A 19024-nucleotide genomic window follows, 5' to 3' on the forward strand; every position below is an offset into this window, starting at 1 on the left:
ACCTTATAGGCATGCTCCGTCCCACTTTCTTGGACCCTGGGGCAGAAAGCTCTGGGCAGCTGGGCCAGAGCCGAAAGCATCCAGAATTAGCCTGAGAATTCAGGGGCGATGTTCCCACCTTGTTTTGGCCTCCAGGTTGAGTTGATGTCTTTCGTCTGTCTCTACCTTTGTTTGCCCAGATGAATTTGAACCATCTATCCAGAGGTGTGGAGGCAGAAAAAACGGAGATTAGAGTTAATGAAGTGAAATTGTAGTTAAGAACGGTGGCCTTTAGGATTGGGATAGGGATATAGTGAGAGCTGGGACTTGGGATTGACCAGTGCTCAGTAGGGGTCAGGCTGGAAACAGGGGTGACTGTTAAGGGCAAGGGTTAAGGTTTGGTTTCTGTGTTCACGTATTCAATAAACATCTGTGGATCATTTCTGCTGACCAAGCCCTGAGGGAATTGGAGATGTGTTGCCTTCAAAAAGCTCATGCTCTAGTTGAGATTTGGCGTTAGAATGACTGTTAGGACAGGTCTGGATCGGAATTAGTGTTGGGTTGTGGCTGGGTTCGGGGTTCCTTCTTGGCGTTAGTGTTGAAGCACTGAGGGTTACATGCTGTGTGATCATACAGATTGATGTGCGGCTCCTGTGTCAGTTCCTTCCTCCAAGGCTCTGCTCCTAAATTCCCCCCTCCCACTGCTTACCCAAGCCTGTCCCTGCTGTCTAAGACATCCCGGACTTACTGGAATCCGTTTAATGACAGCAACCATCTGCTACCCCTCCTGGTGATCAGCCCCTTCCCCTTTCCTCTTTTTTTTTTTGGCGGTATGCAGACCTCTCACTGTTGTGGCCTCTCCCGTTGCGGAGCACAGGCTCCGGACGCGCAGGCTCAGCGGCCATGGCTCACGGGCCCAGCCACCCCGCGGCATGTGGGATCTTCCCGGACCGGGGCACGAACCCGTGTCCCCTGCATCGGCAGGCAGACTCCCAACCACTGCGCCACCAGGGAAGCCCCCCCCCTTTCCTCTTTTGTTCCTCCTTCTGCCTTTCTTGGCAGGGGTCCTGCATCCTGCCTTCCTGGGGGGTGGGGGGGGTCCTGATATTCCTGTCCTCTCTCTTGGCTCATGTCCTGGGAGTCTCTGTCCCTCGCCCCTCCACCATCTCCCTGACATAGGCACCCACCCCACCCTCCTTCCCCCGTACACTGCCCACCTGGCCCAGGCTCTCCCACTTCTGTGCTCACACGTGTGGGACCCTCTGTCTCCAGTGGAGTTCTCATGATTCTCTGGCCTCCTCTCGTTTCCTCTCTTGCCCTTAAGCAACATTTCCTCGTGACTCCCTCCCTCCTTCTCCTTTGATCCGTTTTCCAGGGTCCTGTCAGCAGTCCCCTGTGGCTCTGATTTCACTCTGCCCTTCCTTCTCTGTTGATTCCCTTCAGAGAACCTCCCGCCCCATCCCTCCAACTCACTGCCTCTTGGGCTGGAGAAATTTCTTTTCATCTCCCCTCATCAGTCATGTGGGGCCGTTCCCTCACAGGACACCTGCTCCTTCTGGCAGCCCAGCCAGGAGCAAGTGATTTTTGTTAGGAAAAGTCATTTCCGTGGGTTGCAAGGGGCTGAGGAATGCTGGAGTCGGGGCATGGGGTAGGCAAGTGGCTCTTCCTCCCTTGTTTCATTCCAGCGTGAAATAGCTGGACTCCAGGGCCATCACTCTCCTCTCTCCGTTAACCCCATTCCAAGATTTAGGGGGTGGCTGGATGAAATGCCGGGATCTCAGGAGTGGCTTGAGAAGGAAGTTCCAGAATTATCTGAGCAAAGGTCACACCGCTCCCATCACCAGCTTCCATTTCAGAGAATCTGCACATAAACCTGACGAGGGCCGGGTTTCCAGAGGCTTCTATCTGTTCCCCACTGTCCTCCCTGTCTTTTTCTTGCTCTTGGAGCCCTCCTGTGCTCCCATGAGAACCTTCTCCCACCCCACACTTCCATCCTTCCTTCCCAGGGCTGTGAGCTTGATTGACTCTGATACCCGGGGAAGGCATAAGCCGCTTGTTGGAATGCACGGCGCCCTGTCCCCCTCACAGGGAGATAATCGAGAAGGAATATTGGCTCGTCCAGGAAACGAGGTGATAAATTTGTTGTGAGATTGGTGTCACAAGCAATCAGAGGGAGCTTCTCCCCATCCACGGCTGGGCAGCTAAATGAGAAATCATTAGGTTATTGCAGAGACCAGGGACAACAGAAGTGGGGGAAGGAGAGGACTCCCCTTTTCACCTCCCCATTTCCCTGGGGGGCAACACAGGGAGATCAGAAAGGGAAGGGAAGAATCAGATACAGAGAGGCAGGCTGCTTTCTTCAAGGTTTCTCCTATACCTGAATGTCCATACCTCCATCAGTGATGTGCTCCTGGCATCTCCTCTGGTGTCTGGGCCGTCCTGAGGCTGACACAGAACACAGGACAAAGAGACAAGTGAGCAGGGTTGGGTGTCCCCAGGTCAGTGAAATTTTTGTAGAAATTTTGTAGTAGAAAAGTTGAAAAGGGCACGTGGGAGAAGCTGATGCGGGCACAGGCCAGAGTGGCTGGTTTGGAAGAGATGGGAGAAGAAAATCAATACCTTCTTTACAACCCCTCTGGGAAGACTGCCTGGAGGAGAGGGATTTGAAGGCTGCGTAGCAGACACTGGATGGCTGTAGGTGTAGACCTGCTAGGAGATGATTGGGTGGTTGGCATGTATACATGTAGGGTGCTCTCCCCTTTCTGCTGAATTCCTGCCTCATTCATGGAAATAAGACCATAGAGCTGCCCTGGCTTTCACATGCTTTGGGGTCCTAGGAACAGACATCAGTTTGCATGGCCTTGAAGAGAAGGTCTCTCCATGGACCCTTGCCCTGGACTCCCAATTGCTCATCAGCACCATGTCCGCCATCAATATCCTGTAAACTTCCAACAGTGGTTAGATGAATGGTTTTGGTGTCCCTGTGCTTCCCCTGTTCTTGGCGCATTTGTGTTTCAGCTGACAAGCAAACTGAGTCAGGTGGAACAGGAAAGATGAGGAGCAAACTGTGAAACCAGCGTTCATTAGCCCTGAAGACCTACCTCTGGGTGCTTCCTGCCCTATGCCGGCCGCTGCCGATTGAATGCTGCCATACTGAGACCTCGCCCCTCCGGCTGTTAATTACAGAGCCTCCACTGCCAGGCTCCCTCAGCCCCGTGCAGCAAATCAACATTCCGTGCCCCTTGCACGTGCAGAACGAACCGAGTTAGACGGATCGATGGAGCTACCAGTTGGAGCTGCTTCTACTTTATGCAGGATTGATCCATGTGACCCCAACTTGGGGCCTCTAGAAGCGCCTTTGCGGGAAATCTTTTTAATGGAGATTAATTGGAAAAGCCTCGAATGTCCTAGTTACAGGCAGAAAGTGCCCCATTCTCGCTTTTGGTGGCTACGTACCAACACTTGTATGTAGGTGTGCAGTCACACGCACAAGTTCACTAGACACAGGAATGCACACAAGGACACACACACCCTCACACCACCGAACCGCCGCCTTAGTCCTTCTGATTCTTCTAAGCCCATCCCCGAACCTTACCAGGTGGACACGTGGTGGCTCTGTGGGGCTTGGATCAGCCCCAACTTCCACTTTTGTCTTTCTGAATCTGGACCTCTTTCTATGTCTATATCCAGTCTTTGTCAGCAGCCTAGAAGTTTCGAGGGCAGAGACTGAGGAATGCCCAGAAGGAGAAAGTGTTTAATTTTTAAAGAGGTATGACCTTGGTTCTAACTTCTTTATGTGCCTGAATTCCAGCCACTTCCAACTTTTTGCTGGTCTTTTATGTCTCCATGTCTTGGTTCATGCAGTTCCCTTTGTCTCCAATGCCCTGTCCCCCAGCTCTCTGGCTGTTGAAATTCTTCTTGTCTTCAAGGCTCAAGGCAGTTCTAATCAGTAAATGTGTATTTATCGGATACCTACTGTGTGCCAAGCAAGGTGTCCAATGTTTAACTTGTATGATGTAGAAAGGACCGAGAGCTAACAAAGTCCAACAAGGTAGGGGTCTCGGCCCAAGGGAAGACCAGGGTGGAAGTCAGACATGTGAAAAAAATGCAGTCTATCAATTGATGTAATGCCCTTTCCTCCACATCGCTCCATCAGGACTCTCATCATGCCATACTGCCCGGATATGCGAGTGTGTCCACCAGACTGTAAGCTGGGTGGTGGCAGGACCAGGTCTGTCTTGTTCACTTTACATCCCAGAGCCCAGGACAGTGCCTGGTTTGTAGTAGACACTCAAATAATATTTGTTACATGAATGAATGAATGTTGAATTGACTTGACTTTCTCTGGGTGCAGGTGCCTTATCCATTAATTCAGAGAATCAAATGACAAACATTTATTGAGCACCTATTGTGTGCAAAGCACTTCTGTACTAGTCACTTTGGGAGACACACAGCTAAGATCACATCTGTTGCCTCAAGGAGTTTACAAGCCAGAATAAAATACAGTATATAGCCACAGAGGAAACTCCAGGTCTCAAACCACACGAAACGTTGAAGTTTCCTGATTAATTGCCATGGGACCAAAGTCTTATTTATATCCTTGACTGCCAGCCTAGACAGTTTTTTGAACTGTTCTTTTCCCTGTAGATGGCTCTGTTCAGAATTCCTTCCTTTAAACGTTAGTTCTGCAAACCATTTCAGTCCACCTTGATCAAACTGTTATAAATTGATTATTTGTTAGGTGTGTGTCCAAAGTAAGAAGAAAATATATGAGGTGTGTGAATAGAATCACAAAGCACCAGAATTGAAAGGGATCTCCAGTATCATCCAGGGCCTTCTGGAACATTGCCGTCTGGTGGTCATCCACCCTTATCTTCAACACTTTTAGTGACAGGAGCTCACTGCCAGGTGCTATGAGATAGTTCTTATATGAATTAAAAAATCTGTTCCCCTAGGGGTCACAGCCATTAATGTCTGTTCTGGGGGTTTGTAAGGAGGGCTCGGTGATGAGGCCTGGGGTCGTGGAGCATGTCTGCCAAGGCAGACTTTCTCAGAGGCACTAGTGCAGAGCCAGGGCCAACGTTGAGAGCACTCATCAGAGCCCCGTGCCTTCCCAAATTAGTTGCTCACCTGGCTCATAGAGTCAGATGGTCCATCTGGAAGTCCTAGAGAAATCTGCAAAGTCATCTGTGATGAAGGGTTCCTGACTCTGGAAGGAGATTAAGATCTAACACCTGGATCTGATCTGCTGCTATTTCTCTTTCTTTCTTTCTTTCTTCCTTCCTTCCTTCCTTCCTTCCTTTCTTTCTCTTCTTTTCTTTTCTTTTCTTTTCTCTTTCTTTCTTTCCTTCCTTCCTCCCTCCCTCCCTCCCTTCTTTCCCCTTTAATTTTGAGGTGAACAGGGGTCTGAGATGATGCAGACATATAACAAAGCTGATTAAACTTTGAAACGGAGGAGTGTTCCTCAGAGCTCCTGTCAGGCCTCAGAAGACCCGGATTTCCTGCCGGCTCTTTTGGTTTCAGCGGAAAGGAGAGAATGCCCTCCTTTCTGCTGCCCCAGCCCGCACCTTTCTGGATTTCTCAGAGTTAAGGCTCTTTATTCTGGAGACTGTTCCTAAAAGTGCCAGGAGACCTCTATGGACAGGGTCTGGAGACCAGCCTGCATTTCTTCCTGGGCTTTGAGCTGGGGGCTCTCAGGGGTACAGTTCTCGCTACTCTCAGATTGTACTCTGAAGCCATATTCATAGCATGGTAACTAAGAATGTTAAAGCCAGCTGAGGGAGCTTTCAGAGCAGAACTTGCAGGGTGCCTGCGCCCATCTGCCTGAGGAGGAGCCAGAGGGGAGGGGTGCACTGTAGGAAGGGGGAATGTGGTCAGACCCCAGGATGAACTTTTTGTCTGCCTGGGGAAAGGCAGGGTGGCGGGGGGCTGAGGAGTGGCACATTGGTCACCTTCCTGGTGGGCACACTGCTGCCTGGGCCGAGGATGCACTAGTCGCCCGGGGCCGCCTGTGGGAAGGAGACGAGGGGCAGCAGCTACCTGGGCCCCACTTCATTTGTGGGGAGACACCAGGGCCTTGCCCTCGGCTGCCTTAGGAATTACCTCAGATACAGCCCACCTCATCCTCTCCTCCTCCCCAGCCTTGGCTAATCCTTTCAAAAATCCCTTCCATTTCTCAAGGATTTCACTCCTTTCCTTTGACCTAAATGCTCAAGACCTTCCGATGAGGCCCTAGGGAGATGATCCACCCCAGATCTCCCCGCCCACCCGCCTGCACAGCCCCCAAAGCTGTGCTGCCCCCTGCCCTTCTCCGATTTCTTTCCTCCTCCTCCTGTGTCCTTATCTTCATCCTCGATTTCCGCTCCCAGATGGTCCCAGTACTTCTTTTCCTGACTCTCACTCCCCATTTGTATCCATCGTCCCTGCCTTCTCCATAGCTTCTTTCTTGCTGTTCCTTCCTCCCCACCCCCATCCCCCCCTCTGTCCCTTTTATACCAGTGTCACTTCAGCCCTTCCTTCCTTCCTTCCTTCCTTCCTTCTTTGCTTTCTTCCTTCCCTCCTTCCCTTAAAGCAATCTTTTACAGCGGGTTTCCCTGCTGGCGCAGTGGTTGAGAGTCCACCTGCCGATGCAGGGGACACGGGTTCGTGCCCCGGTCCGGGAAGATCCTACATGCCGCGGAGCGGCTAGGCCCGTGAGCCATGGTCGCTGAGCCTGCGTGTCCGGAACGGGAGAGGCCACAACAGTGAGAGGCCCGCGTATTGCAAAAAAAAAAAAAAAAAGCACTCTTTGACAGCCTCTTTGTCACTCTTCCTGCCACCAGCTTTCTCATCATCTGCTTTGCTCTCTTTTTTTCTGTCTGACTCCCTCTCCCCACCCTTTTCTCTATTCTCATTTTGTCTTTGCACGTTGGGCCATCTCTTTCAGCGTCCTGCCTTTTAGGACTTGAGGACTGCTGGAGAGCCAGGCATTTGGACCCCTCCTCCATTTGGTCTCCTTCCTTTCCTGCCTCCCGACCCTAGCCCTCTGGGGCCTTGCTCTGTCTCCTTCAGCCTTCTCTGTCTTTGTGACTGTCCTGCTCTCTCTTCTCCTTCCCTCTGTCTCTTCATCTTTTGCTGTCTTTCCTCTTATCCTCTGTCTCTTATCTGAACTAAGTCCTTGCCGGCCACCTGCCTCCTCTCCCCGCACTGCCCTTCCCTTGCCCACTGAAGCCAGATGGAAATTCAGTTTTTCAGCAGAACTGTCCACCATCCCTGCCACCCCCCTTTCTCCTCCTGCCTGTCATACCTGCTCCAGCCAACCCCACTTGGTCTCACAATGCCATCGTCCTTCCCATAAAACACTCTCAGGGTCCCCTGCCAGGGCACATTTGCATAAAGTTGTCAGATCAGGTCTGGCCCCGGTGCCTCCGGCTGGCAGCGCAGAGGGGGCTGGAGGCCCAAATGGGGCAGGGTGGAGGGAGCGTTTCCAGCTGCACCTGCCTGTCTTTTTTAGTCCAGGAGCTCAGCGTCCTTGTGAGTGGGTCTGGGCTGGCAGGTCACTTTGGAGACTCAGGATTGCCTGCCCTCTATCCTCTTTTTTTCCACCATGAACCTAGTGGAAGGGGACGCAAGGAACTCTGATGGGGAGTTCCTTACAGAGGAAATCAAAGAATGGCCTTTCTTTCCGCTGCTGGATGCATCCTGTGGGTTCTCTCAGCTGCTGTCTTAGTGTCATAAACCTGCAGCCCTCCCTCTACACTCCTGCTGGAAGGAAATGCCAGGATGGCCCCAGGTACACCAGCTCTCGCACTGTCTGCGGTACGGGGCTGAGTTCTTGGGAGTGTCGGCAAGGTCTGGCTGAGGCCCCAGGAAAGCAGGAGATGCAGTAGAATGTGAGAACATCAGAGCCAGAAAGGTCCTTCCGTGCCTAGTACTTCAGCCCCCTCCCATTACGGTTTAAGGAAGCTGAGACCCAGAGAAGTGAAGTGATGCCCCGCCACAGTCACGCAGCTGGGTGGGCCAGAGCCGGGACCAGATAAGCCCACACCTCCTGACTTCCGGCCCAGAGTGCTCTTGTCTCTGCTGCCAGGTGGTGCTGGGCCAGTTCCCCTGCCCTCTTTCAGGGTTCTGTTCTTGCCTCTTTCGGTGAGTAATGCACTGGCGCAGACCACTGAACTCCTGTGCCCCGTCACTATGAATACCAGAGCCCCACGGCCAGCCTCTGCAGCCAGCCTCTCTGGTCTGTTCAATGCGAGGAAACCAGGCCAGATTGTGGCCACTTGTAAAAGCCCATCTGGTCCCTGGAAAGGTTCCCCTTCAGCTGTCCCTACCATACCCCAGCCTTGGAGATAGACATCGGGGTGGCTTGGCCAAGCAGTTTGTGGGGAGGGAGGAGAGACTGCTTCTCCTGCCTATGGCTTTGGCCTCCTGGGATGAGAAAGGACCAAAAGTGGGAAGGGGGTGAAGGTAGGTGGGCCAGTGGAGCCGAGGGGTCCGCTTCTGAGGCCCCTGCTGCCCACTGTGTCTTTTTCACTTCACACTGTGAGATACTTTGGTGTGGTAAATGCTGGTGGGCAGCAGAGTGGGGGCCGTAATAGTCCTTGAATGTTGAGGAACTTGTCTCTGGGGTGTTCATCTGATGTCCATATCACAGACCTCTACTCACAGCCAAGCCTGAGCTTATCTGCTGGGAGCAAGTCAGTGCAGCTTTCTGACCCCTGACCCCTGACCTCTCAGAGGAGGGGCTTATAGTCTCTAGGTCACATCGCATTTGGACACTTTTGGATTCTGGGCTGGGCTCTGTATAAGGCAGAGTCAGCAGACCCACACCCCTCATGACCAGTCGGCTGGGCAGGCGTGGTACTTCCCTTCTGGCAGCGTCTGGTCTAAGGGCTCTGAACCTGCTTCTCTCTCTGCCTCTATGTCTCTGCTGTGGGCAGCCGGGGTCTCTGCCTTTCTCTCCTGTCCTCATCCTCATTCTGCCCGCCCCAGCCAGTTCGTTCCTCCCCCCCCAACCCCACCCCAATCTCCCTTCCTCCCTGCTCCCCTGCCTCCTCTATCAAAAGTGCAAATCTCCGTTCCTCCTCTCCTTTCCCCTTTGCTGGCCCAGCCCAGAGAATTGCAATCCTCTTTTCTCCGTGAGAGAATCCAATGGATAGGAGGGGCCCTCTCTGGCTGTTGTATTTTTCATAGAGCAGGAAGGGAATGGCTGGGATAGTGGGGGAGAAGCTCTTGGGGAAGGGTGGGAGAGCGAAGATGTGAGGGCAGAGAGAGGGAGGGAGAGTGGAAGAAGGAACAGTAGAGTGTGGAGAGATTTAGTTCCATCTGAAAGCTGTCGGTGCGAATCAAAGTCTTCCCTTTGAACCAGCAGCGATCTGGAGTGGAGAGCATGGGGACTGCTCCGGCCCAGGGGGTTCATTACTTCTCATTTGATAAATCCGGGGAGACAGGGCTCGGCCTCCACCACCCCTGTCTCCTGCAGCCTGGCTTCCTTGGCGTCTCCTGTGTTTGCCTCCACTCCCTCTCTTGTTCCCAGCTGGCATAGCAGGCAAGGCTCCGGGAACACGACCATCAAGGTACATGTGCCAAGACATGGGTGCAGAAACTTGTACTTGAATGCAAAGATGCAAAAGACTGTGTGTGTGTGTGTGTGTGTGTGTGTGTGTGTGCGCGCGCGCGTACGCGCGCACCAGTGAACGTGTGCTTATGTGCTGTGGTACATATGTGTCCACAAGAACTCCACAGCTGTGTCTGAGAATCTGTAAGCATTCCCAGCCTCTCTACGATAGATGTAGAGGTCAATTCCTAGTTCTCAGTCAAAAATGGGATTCAACCTCTCTGTCCTCATCAGGCCTTTGTGGGAACCTAGTCCCCAACCCCGGGGATAGGCCCAGCAGGAACAGGAGATGTGTTCACACACAGAGATGGGGATAGGTGGCCTCACCTGTGCTGTGCTGAGGATGAAGCAGGGAGTAGGAGAGCAAGCAGAGCTGGAAGGCAGTGTCACCCCAGGAAGATCAGCGTTGGGAAGGAGAGGGGGGTGATGCTGAGAGACGAGGAGAGGCTGTCCTAGTGAGGGGACAGCGTCGAGGGGAGACAGAGAGGCCCCAGTTTGCACAATGGCCAGAGTCTGAGCTAAGAGGCCCAGGGGGTGGTGAGAGGTGGAAGGCGGCAGCAGCCACGCTGGCGAGATGGCATTCCAGGGGAGCCAGGTGTTCCGGCCCGTCGCCTTGCTTACAGGCCCCGACACTTACCAGCTGTGTGCCTGGGAGGAAGCTGCTTATCTCTCTGAACCTTAGGTCCTTATTAGGGATACTAATGGTACCTACCTCATCATGTTGTTGTGTACATTAAGTGAACTAGTCTTCGTGAGGTACTTGGCACAATGTCCGGCGCTTCACAAGCAGAGGCTATGTTATTGCTACCACTTCTACTGGTGGGCGTTGGCGGCTCAAAGGGTGACATTTGCGATTGATTGAAAACCTCTTTAGGTGCCACTGATGGTCCTGCCAGCCTTTGGAACCACTCTCCCTTCATGTAGGAATATTTACATCAAGCCTTCTCCGATGGTTGGTTGCAGCGTGTGGGGCAAGTCCTGCGTGGCTATAGGGTACAGGCCGGCCCCAGATCTCAGCAGGGAGCAGCGCCCTCCCAGGAGGTAAACACAGTGAAGATGCAAGTCTGAGTATAGAGTGGAGATCAGAAGTAGCAGATGGGCGCAGAGCTTGGGGGCACCAGAAGTTCTCTGGGGTGGAGGCCATGAGTCCAGTGTATTCAGGAAATACTTCTTGGATATTCCTACAGCACAGCACAGTGCCTAGAGCACTATCTCTGCCACTTCCTGTCTGAGTCTTATTTCCCTTCACTGTAACATGGAGACCATAACCACCGCTGTGCCCTGGATTATAATGATGGAAACGGTGTCTCTAAGACATCTGCACTGGTGCCCAGTACATAGTCAGCATCTTCTAATTGGGAGTTAGCATTATTAAGGAACATTGCTGGGACTGAAGGGACAAGAAAGGTAAATCCAAGCAACTCTGTTCTCCAGGGGCTCCCAGGAGACCGGGAAAGACAGAAACGCACACACATGAGTAACTTTTAATCCAAGGCAGGCTGTGATAAGTGCTATAACCAGAAGCCCAAACAATGCGGAATAAGAAGAGGGGAGGGAACCATTCCAAGGTGGAGGCCAGAGGAGCTTTGTGTTATGGGGTGGGATGGTGAGGGCCAGGGTTAACCTAGAAGGAAGGAGGGCTGGGGGGAAGCTGGTGGGAAATAGGGGAGGAGCCCAGAGGCCCCACCCCATGGCACCCATCTGGAGTCTGAGACCGCCCAGCCTTCTGGCAACACGTCTGAAGGACGGAACCGAGCTGGAGATGAGGTCCTGGCCCCCTGTGGCCACATTCACCATCACCTTCCTACCTTGGCCTGGGTCTCTGTGGCGCCTGGGCGTCTTTGTATCACCGGGCCTTTCCCAGTGCTTTTCTCTCTGTTTCTCTGCCCTGGGCCTGTGTCTTTTTCTTTCCTGGCCTCTTTCTGAGATCTCCTCTTCCCTTCCTGCTTCTCCTCCAGTCTCCTTTCTCTCTTTCACTCTCCCTCTGCCTGGTCTGTCTTTGTCTCCGCTTCCCGGTGTCATTGGCGCCTCTGCCAGCCTCCCCATCAGTCTGTAAGTGTGTGAGTCTCCGTGCGGCTGTGTACAGCACACTTCTTCTCTGTCTGCCTTCACAATGGCTGCTTGAGAGCTCACCAACATCTGTGATGGTGTCTGAAGACAGGGAGGCAGCAGGATGAAAGCAGGCGGGAATTCACTTAAAAACACACACGCGGATTTGCACTCGCCCCAGACTGGAGTTGCCGGGGAGGCAAGGCTGCTGATTCAGTGCTGCCGCTGCTGCTTTGGAGGCTGGTCTTTTGTCACCATTCTGTTTGTGTTCAGGCTCTTCCCGCGTCCCATCCCACATCCAGCCAGTCCCCTGCATCTTGGTTTGCCCTGGTTTTATTTCCCGGAAGTGGGGTGTGGGCACAGGGATGGGGCTGACATTTCACCACCACCCCTACCCCCCAGTTCCAATGCAGACTCTGCTCCGCGTCACAGGTGTCGCAGACGTCATGGCCGGTGGAAGGCCCAGGCCGCCGGGACCTCTGAGGCATGTGTGTGTTCTCTGATTTGTGTGTGCTCTTGTGAGATCACTGATGATGGTTCCTGGTGCCTTCTTGACATGTACCCTTTGCATTGGTAACGCCACCTCTGCCCTTCCTGTTGTGCCTGTCAGATGCCTGCACTCATGGCTCACTTTCTAGGCTCTCTTTCTCCGCAATCCCCGTATCCCCTCTTCACCCATACCCATCACTGCACCAGAAACTTCCAGAGTTCTGTTTCCCCCCTACCTGTCCCAGCTCTGCTCCACACTCCCTCCTTCAGGGAGCCTCCCAGGAGTGCCCCCAGCACCGTTCCTCCCCCGCCAGCAGGGAGAGCCCTTTCCCGCCCCTCCACTCTCCTGCCCTGTCTGCCTTTACCGCGGTCTGTGAGCCTGACCCGGGGAACGGGGTGTTTTGCCTCCTTCCCTCGATGGGGTTGCGCAGGCAGGACTGTTCACTCAAGCATTTGCTCACTCTCACTCCATCAATCCACAGACATATTCGCAACACCTGCTGTGGGCCTGGCAGCCAGGCCCTGTGCTGGGTGATGGGACTGGTGCTCTGAGTGACACAGTCCAGACGCAAGGAGTTTCCCCTGGGCTGGGCAGGGGTGGGCAATGCAGCGTGGACCTACTATAGCAGAGGTGGGAAGTGAGTACAGAGAGCTCTGAGGGCATGCAGGCAAGCAAGGAGGACTTCACAGAGGAGGTGACTATTTGAATCCCAAGGGAAAGGGAGGGAGCAGTGTTCTGTCCAGGAAAGGCCTGTGTAGGGACCTGGAGACAAGGAGAAAAGCCTGGAGTGGGCAAAATAGGGAGAGTGGGACTTGGCCATGGCAGGCTTGGGGCTTCCTCTTAATCTTGATCCAGGTCAGGACAACCCGTGGCATCTGGCCTCTCTCTCGGATACTGTCTTGGCTGCAGGGGCTGTTTTGGGGCCAACCAACATTGCTTACCTCTTTTGCAGGCTCAAGATCTACACGGCCTTTCCATCAAGTTAAATTCCTGAGACCCCTTGTTTCCCCTCCTCTCTGGACTCTCTTCTGGGTTATTGCTTCCATTCCCCCGTCTCCAAGTTGCTTCAACCAGGCCTATGCCAAGAGGCACCTATTTCAAAATCCGCAGGACGACAGATACCTTCTTTGTCATGTCATTGCTCATGTTTCCACCGGTCCCTCTGATTATCTAACTGCCCAGGATAAATAGGGTCATAGCTACCATTCCGTGGGCACAGGCAAGGGAATGTACCAGGCATGTCATCCAGCTCATCCCATTTAACTCTTCAGCAGTCCAGGTAAGCGTCATCATCCCCCAGTTTACCAGTAAGGAGAAAGAGGCTTAGAGAGTAACTCGGCCATGGTCATACTGGTAGGAGGTGGCAGAAGCACTATGCAAACCTAAGTCTGTTTCCTAAACCTCTGCTCTTAAAAGGGAGTTTGCAATACTTAGTCTAGACTTGTCACAGGTACAGGCGAGCACACGGAGGAGGCTGGGATGGGACAGTGACAGCCCAAGGTCACACCACCCCTCCCTCCGGCAAGATGCCCATCGCTGACTCTGACTCCATCCTGCTGCGGGATGAGCTGCCTCCTCGCTCCCAGTGGATGGAACCAGCTTCTCACTGTCCTCGGGAGACTTCAACAGGACACCAGGGTGTCCAGACCCCACGCAGAAAAGCTGTGAATATAAATTCCATCTCTGAGCCAGGGCTCACAGGCCACTCTACTCGCAAGCCCTTGACTTGGGCTCCGGGGGCTGTGGGAAGGAGAAACGTGAGTGTGGAGAGTTTGCAGCCTGTAGCTGCGCTAGAGAAATGCGCAATGGTATGAATAAATTTGAATAATAATGAGGGCAATGCCTGAATTAGTAATGCCGGCTTACTCACCTGACCCACCCCTCCCCCAGGATCTCAACTCCTGCCACCCTAATCCCAGGAAATAAGGGTGAGCCTTTTCCTTTCCTTTAGAAGACATGGATGGGCCGTCAGGTCAGCAGAGTTGGGGAGCTGCTGTTTCTAACTTCTTGACCCCCTGCAAACCCAGAGAGGTGGATTTGCACACTTAACCAAAAGAGGCTGCCCTTTTGTATTAAACCATATGCTGGCATCAGTCCACTCCTATCTGCGCCCCCTCTCTCAGTCCTCTTTATGTGCAACTACCAATCCCGTTGTCGAATGTCCAGGGAGGTTCAGAGTGAAAAGCCAGCATGGCCCTTGGCCTTGAGGAGAGGTTCCCATTCTAGTGAAACAGATAGGGCAAACACCGTCACCCACCAGCTGCCCTCTACCCCATGGCAGACAAAAGCGTGGGCATAGACTGATAGCGTGAGACAGGAAATGCCATGGATAGAACTGTGACAGCAGGGCTGAAAGATGGGACAAGCTGGAGGTAAAGATCAACCTAGGAGGACTTCCTGGGTGAAGGGAATGTGAGGCAGGTTTGGAAAGAAGGGGAGAGATGGAGCTGGAGGAGGAAAAAGAAGAAGGGAGGCGATGAGAAGACGAGGGTCCTGATTTTGGTGTCTTAGAGGGAGGTCTTGGAATGGCGGGGGGACAGTTCTGTTTGCTTATACACGGGAGTGATGGAGGATCAGACAGATTTTGCAAAGCTGGGTTTGGGAAGAGTTGGATCTGGGGACTGTGGTCTCTGCAAAGACTTGGGAGCTGGGGAGGGGAAGAAGGGGGAGGAGTCCCCAGAGTTCCGGGCAAAACTGATTTGGGTTACAGTGTGTGACAGATTGGGGACGTGCATGGGAAGCCCCAGACCTGTCCCTGTGCTGTCCCGCAGCCCCTCCATTTCCTGGGGCCCAGCGCGGGAAGCTGATGGTCACAGCATGGTGCCAGGACTGCCCCACCACCGGGCTGACCAGCATTGGCTGGAGTGGGTGGGTGGGAGCAGTGGGGGGAGAAGAAACCCGCGATCCAATTCCCTGCTCCATTTAGGCTCCACAATTAAAGGCAATTACTCTGCAGTTCTCTGATCAAATGCTCCCGGCCGAGCTGCCAGTGGGCAGCCATGTGTAGCTCCCGCAGCCAGAGGGAGAGCGGAACAAAGTCACGTGGCCTGTCAGCTCCCACGGGGCGGGAGGCTGGGCGTGAGCAGGTGTATCCGTGTGTATGCACTCATGCTCTCGGGGGAGCAAGGGGTGAACACGGAATGGGGAAAGTGTGCAAGAAGTGGGTTCAGAGCTACTTTGTTTAGGATTCACCGTCATCCAGGAAGCTTATATGCGTACATGTGGACGTGCCTGTCCCGTAGAACCTGCCTTTATGTACCTGATGTGTTCAAGGGGGAACTGTACCTGGCATAGTTGTACACACATGCGCGACCTCACGTTGGCCACGTACACAAGTCCAAGTAGGGGTACGGTGGTATATGCATGTCTCAGGAATCGTGGGGGACCGTGGCATCACCACAGCATGTGTTATGAAGGTGCCACCCATTGACAGGGGGCTGGGGGCAGGGGAGCGAGGCTCAGGATTTATCCCTGCTCTGTCCTTAACTCACTGGGCGTCCTTGGGAAAGGGAGTGTCCTCTCTGGGCCTCAGTGTCCTCGTCTGTAAAATGAGAGGGTTGGACTAGCCTGGTCTCTAAGGCCTTTCCGTAACACTGCACCACTTTCTCTGCCTGCTGAGTACTTCAGCTCCTGAAACCCATTCCCATGGGCCACGGAGGGAGGAAGCAATCCAGGGCGAGCACACGGCATCTTGGAGGGAAGGGGTTGAGGCCGAAGTGGGACGGGGGCTGGAGGGTCCACCTTCCCAGCCTTCACCTCTCTCTCTCGGGCCCGGTGCAGGGTGGGAGTGGAAGCCTGGGAGGCTCGGCCTCTTAGTGGAGCCCTCTGTCCTCACTCATCTCCTTACCCAGTACCGCTTTGGCCTTGCCAGGGACCCAGACCCGCTTCAGCCAGGAGCCAGCCGACCAGACTGTGGTGGCTGGACAGCGGGCCGTGCTCCCCTGCGTGCTGCTCAACTACTCGGGGATCGTGCAATGGACCAAGGATGGGCTGGCGCTGGGCATGGGCCAGGGCCTCAAAGGTGAGTGGGCCATGCAGCCAGCCAAGCGTCCAGACTACCCCATCTTTTCATCCCTCCCCCACCAACAGAGACTCCTGGACCCAACATCCCTTCATTCCTCACCATGTTTCTTCTCTGTGCTCTAGCCTCCCCTCTCCCATTTCTGTGTGAGTCAGTCTCCCTCCCTCTCCTCTCGAGCTCTGTCTCCACTGCTTTCCAAAACCCACAGCTCTGCCTTTCCTCCTGGCTGTGGACTGGCTCGTGAAAGGCCAACGGGAAGCCTGAGAGATCAAGAGAAACCAAGAGACCTTTACATAAGAGAGCTTCAGACAGACAGACACCACAAGGGGAGCTGCAGGCAGCCAGGTGAGGCAGGAGGTGCTGGGAGACTCCAGAGCCCCCCTGCTCTTGCAGGGGGAGGACACAGTACCTTCTATGTCCTATGTTCCATGCCAGGCTGGCTTTGCTCCAGCCTCTCTCCTGCCCCATGCCCAGGCAGTGTCCTCTCAGTGGTCACAAATTCATTTTACTATCAGCCTGAGCACTGTATTTATTCATTCATCAAGCCTTTATGAAGCACTATGGAGCCACTGTGGAAACAAACATAATGTGCTGGGGTGGGGAAACCCTCCTATATTCCAAAACAAGTAAAGATACTTTTGGAAAGGCCGCCTGGCGGAGTGGATGGGGAGTCAAGACCTGCCTCTGCCTCCTCCCAGCTGGGTGACCTTAGGAAAGCCACTTCACCTCTCTGGGCCTTAGTTTACTACTGGGTCAAACAGGCATAATAGTCGTGGGTCTGTCTGCCTTATAAATGCGTTTGCGAGTTTTGAACCCAATGAGAGAATATGCTTTGTGAAAACACATTGCCCACTGTAAAGCGGGGTAATGGTGAAAGTAGGGAGGGATGGTGTATTTTTATTCTTGTTGTCTTCCAGGGCTTGAGACTATTTGCTGTGGGTTCCGTGTATTAGAGCAGGTAGGGGAAATTTGTCTGTATAGAGCCATCTGTATGAAGGAAGGAGATGGGGCTGGCGGATCTATTGATGATAGAAAGAGAAAGAAACAGGGAGAGAGAGAGAGATCAATAGATACGGAGTGAAAAGAATCGATAGCCTCTGGACAGAGGGAGATGGTGGGAGGGAGCTGATGGTGGGGACCACGAGAGAGGAGGACAGAGTGTGAGGGGGTGGGCAAGAGCCTGGAGGACGGAGGGCGAGGGAGACTGGATTGCAGAGGCCAGAGGCGTGGCTTCTGCAGGGGACGGGACTCTTCGTTTCGGGGCTCCTTCAGGGAGCTGGCAGGACCCTGCCTCGTGCATCCCTCCCTAGGCGAGTGGTGGTGAGACCTTAGCCTGCCTTGGGCTTCCCTCTGGCCCTGGTGAGCTCATGTCTGAGCTGCGATGGCCTATATTTCTTAACGCCCACACACCCTCCCCTCTTTCTCTCCTTTTCTCCCTGCTGTCTGCCTTTTTTTTTTTTTTTTTTTTCCTCTTTCTTTCCTATTATTATGAGAGACATTTGTCTGCAAACAGCTTCGGAGATTTCATCTGCTTCTGCTCATCTCCCCCTTCTGCTCTCCCCCATCACTCCTTCTGCTTTGTGGCTCCCATCCTCACTGTAGGAGGTTGTGACGTCACAGTGTCTGCATGGGGACCTCTTCCTCGTCAAGGGCCCCTGGGGGGGTCCCAGGAGAGGGTGGAGGGAGGAGTGCTGGCCCTGGAATGGGATGCGGACCCTGACATGGGGAGAGGATGCACCCTTGTGGGGCAGGGTGGTCCAGGTCGATCCCCAGGTTAGGGCTGGGCTCACCTGGGCTCGCCCTTTCTGTTCCTGCAGCCTGGCCACGGTACCGGGTCGTGGGCTCTGCAGAGGCCGGGCAGTACAACCTGGAGATCACAGATGCCGAGCTCTCTGACGACGCCTCTTACGAGTGCCAGGCCACGGAGGCCGCCCTGCGCTCCCGGCGAGCGAAACTCACCGTGCTCAGTAATAACCCCCGACATCCTGCAGGGCCCCCAGCCTCCTGTCTCTGTCTCTTGGCATCCTGGCTGTCCCCCCTTCTCCAATTTCCTCTTTTATTTCCCAGCTTCTCACTCTCTATTCCTGGCCTCATGTCTGCCCCCACTGTCTCCCTAGCTTTCCCTCCCCAAATCCTTTAAACTTCTTCCAAAGCCAAGTTCAGATAGAAGAGGAAAAAATGGGCATGTGGGCACCCACTGCTGGACACGTGGACTGTGTGAGCTCTGGCATCCTCCCTGCCCCTGCCTGTGCCCAGGCCACGCAGGGACGGGGCTCAGCCTTCTGGATACAAAGCTCTCCCCACCAGAGTGGGGGCATGTTGACCATGGGGACCGGGCCTCTCCTGGCAGATGGGCTTGTTGGAAGCTTCTCCCTTCCTCTCCCTCTCAGCTGCCTCGGAGCCCCAGAAACTACCCGCTCGGCTCCTTTTCCTTGAACTCAGCCCCTCTTCCCTTCGCTCCCTCCTTTCCCCGCTCAGCACACACCCCTTCTTCCCTGCTTCACCTAGAGCCCTCCTCAGGGAGCAGGGAAGCAGGACGGGGCTTTGAGGGCTGAGGGCGGGGTGCGGGGACGGGGCGGGCAGGGGTCCTGGCTGAGTCTGCAGGAGCTGCTGGAGGAAGGCTTGTCTCGGAAGCCGAGCCCCCCACCCCCCGGCTGCTGCCCACGGGATACAGAACAGATGTCCCTCTATGGCAACACCCAGGGCCATTTGCATAATGAGGGGATTCTCTCCTGCACGCAGTACGGAACGAGGCCAGCTCTGACACGCCTTCGCCTCCTCTGTTCCGTGCCTTCCCCTCCCTGGCGGTACCTCCAGCTCCATCAGTCTTTCTGTCTCCCTCAAGCTCTGGTGCTCGGGCTGGGCCTCTGCCTCTGCTCTGCTTGTCTCC

The 19024-nt window shown here is 54.2% G+C and overlaps 1 protein-coding gene across 5 annotated transcripts in view; it reads left to right on the plus strand.

Annotated features, from left to right (window-relative positions):
- KIRREL1 (kirre like nephrin family adhesion molecule 1) overlaps positions 1–19024 on the plus strand; it is a 101189-nt gene that overhangs the window by 63018 nt on the left and 19147 nt on the right. For 4 of the 5 annotated variants that reach the window (XM_079918054.1, XM_079918056.1, XM_079918055.1 and 1 more), the window contains exons 2-3: positions 15985–16134; positions 17952–18101. In XM_079918054.1, coding sequence (XP_079774180.1) covers positions 15985–16134; positions 17952–18101 — 300 coding nt within the window. Of the gene's footprint in view, positions 1–9271; positions 9534–15984; positions 16135–17951; positions 18102–19024 lie in introns of those variants that run through there. The other variant, XM_079918057.1, reaches the window with a different exon arrangement.

This window comes from Stenella coeruleoalba, assembly GCF_951394435.1.
Source record: "Stenella coeruleoalba genome assembly, chromosome: 1".
Classification (NCBI taxonomy): Eukaryota; Metazoa; Chordata; class Mammalia; order Artiodactyla; family Delphinidae; genus Stenella; species Stenella coeruleoalba.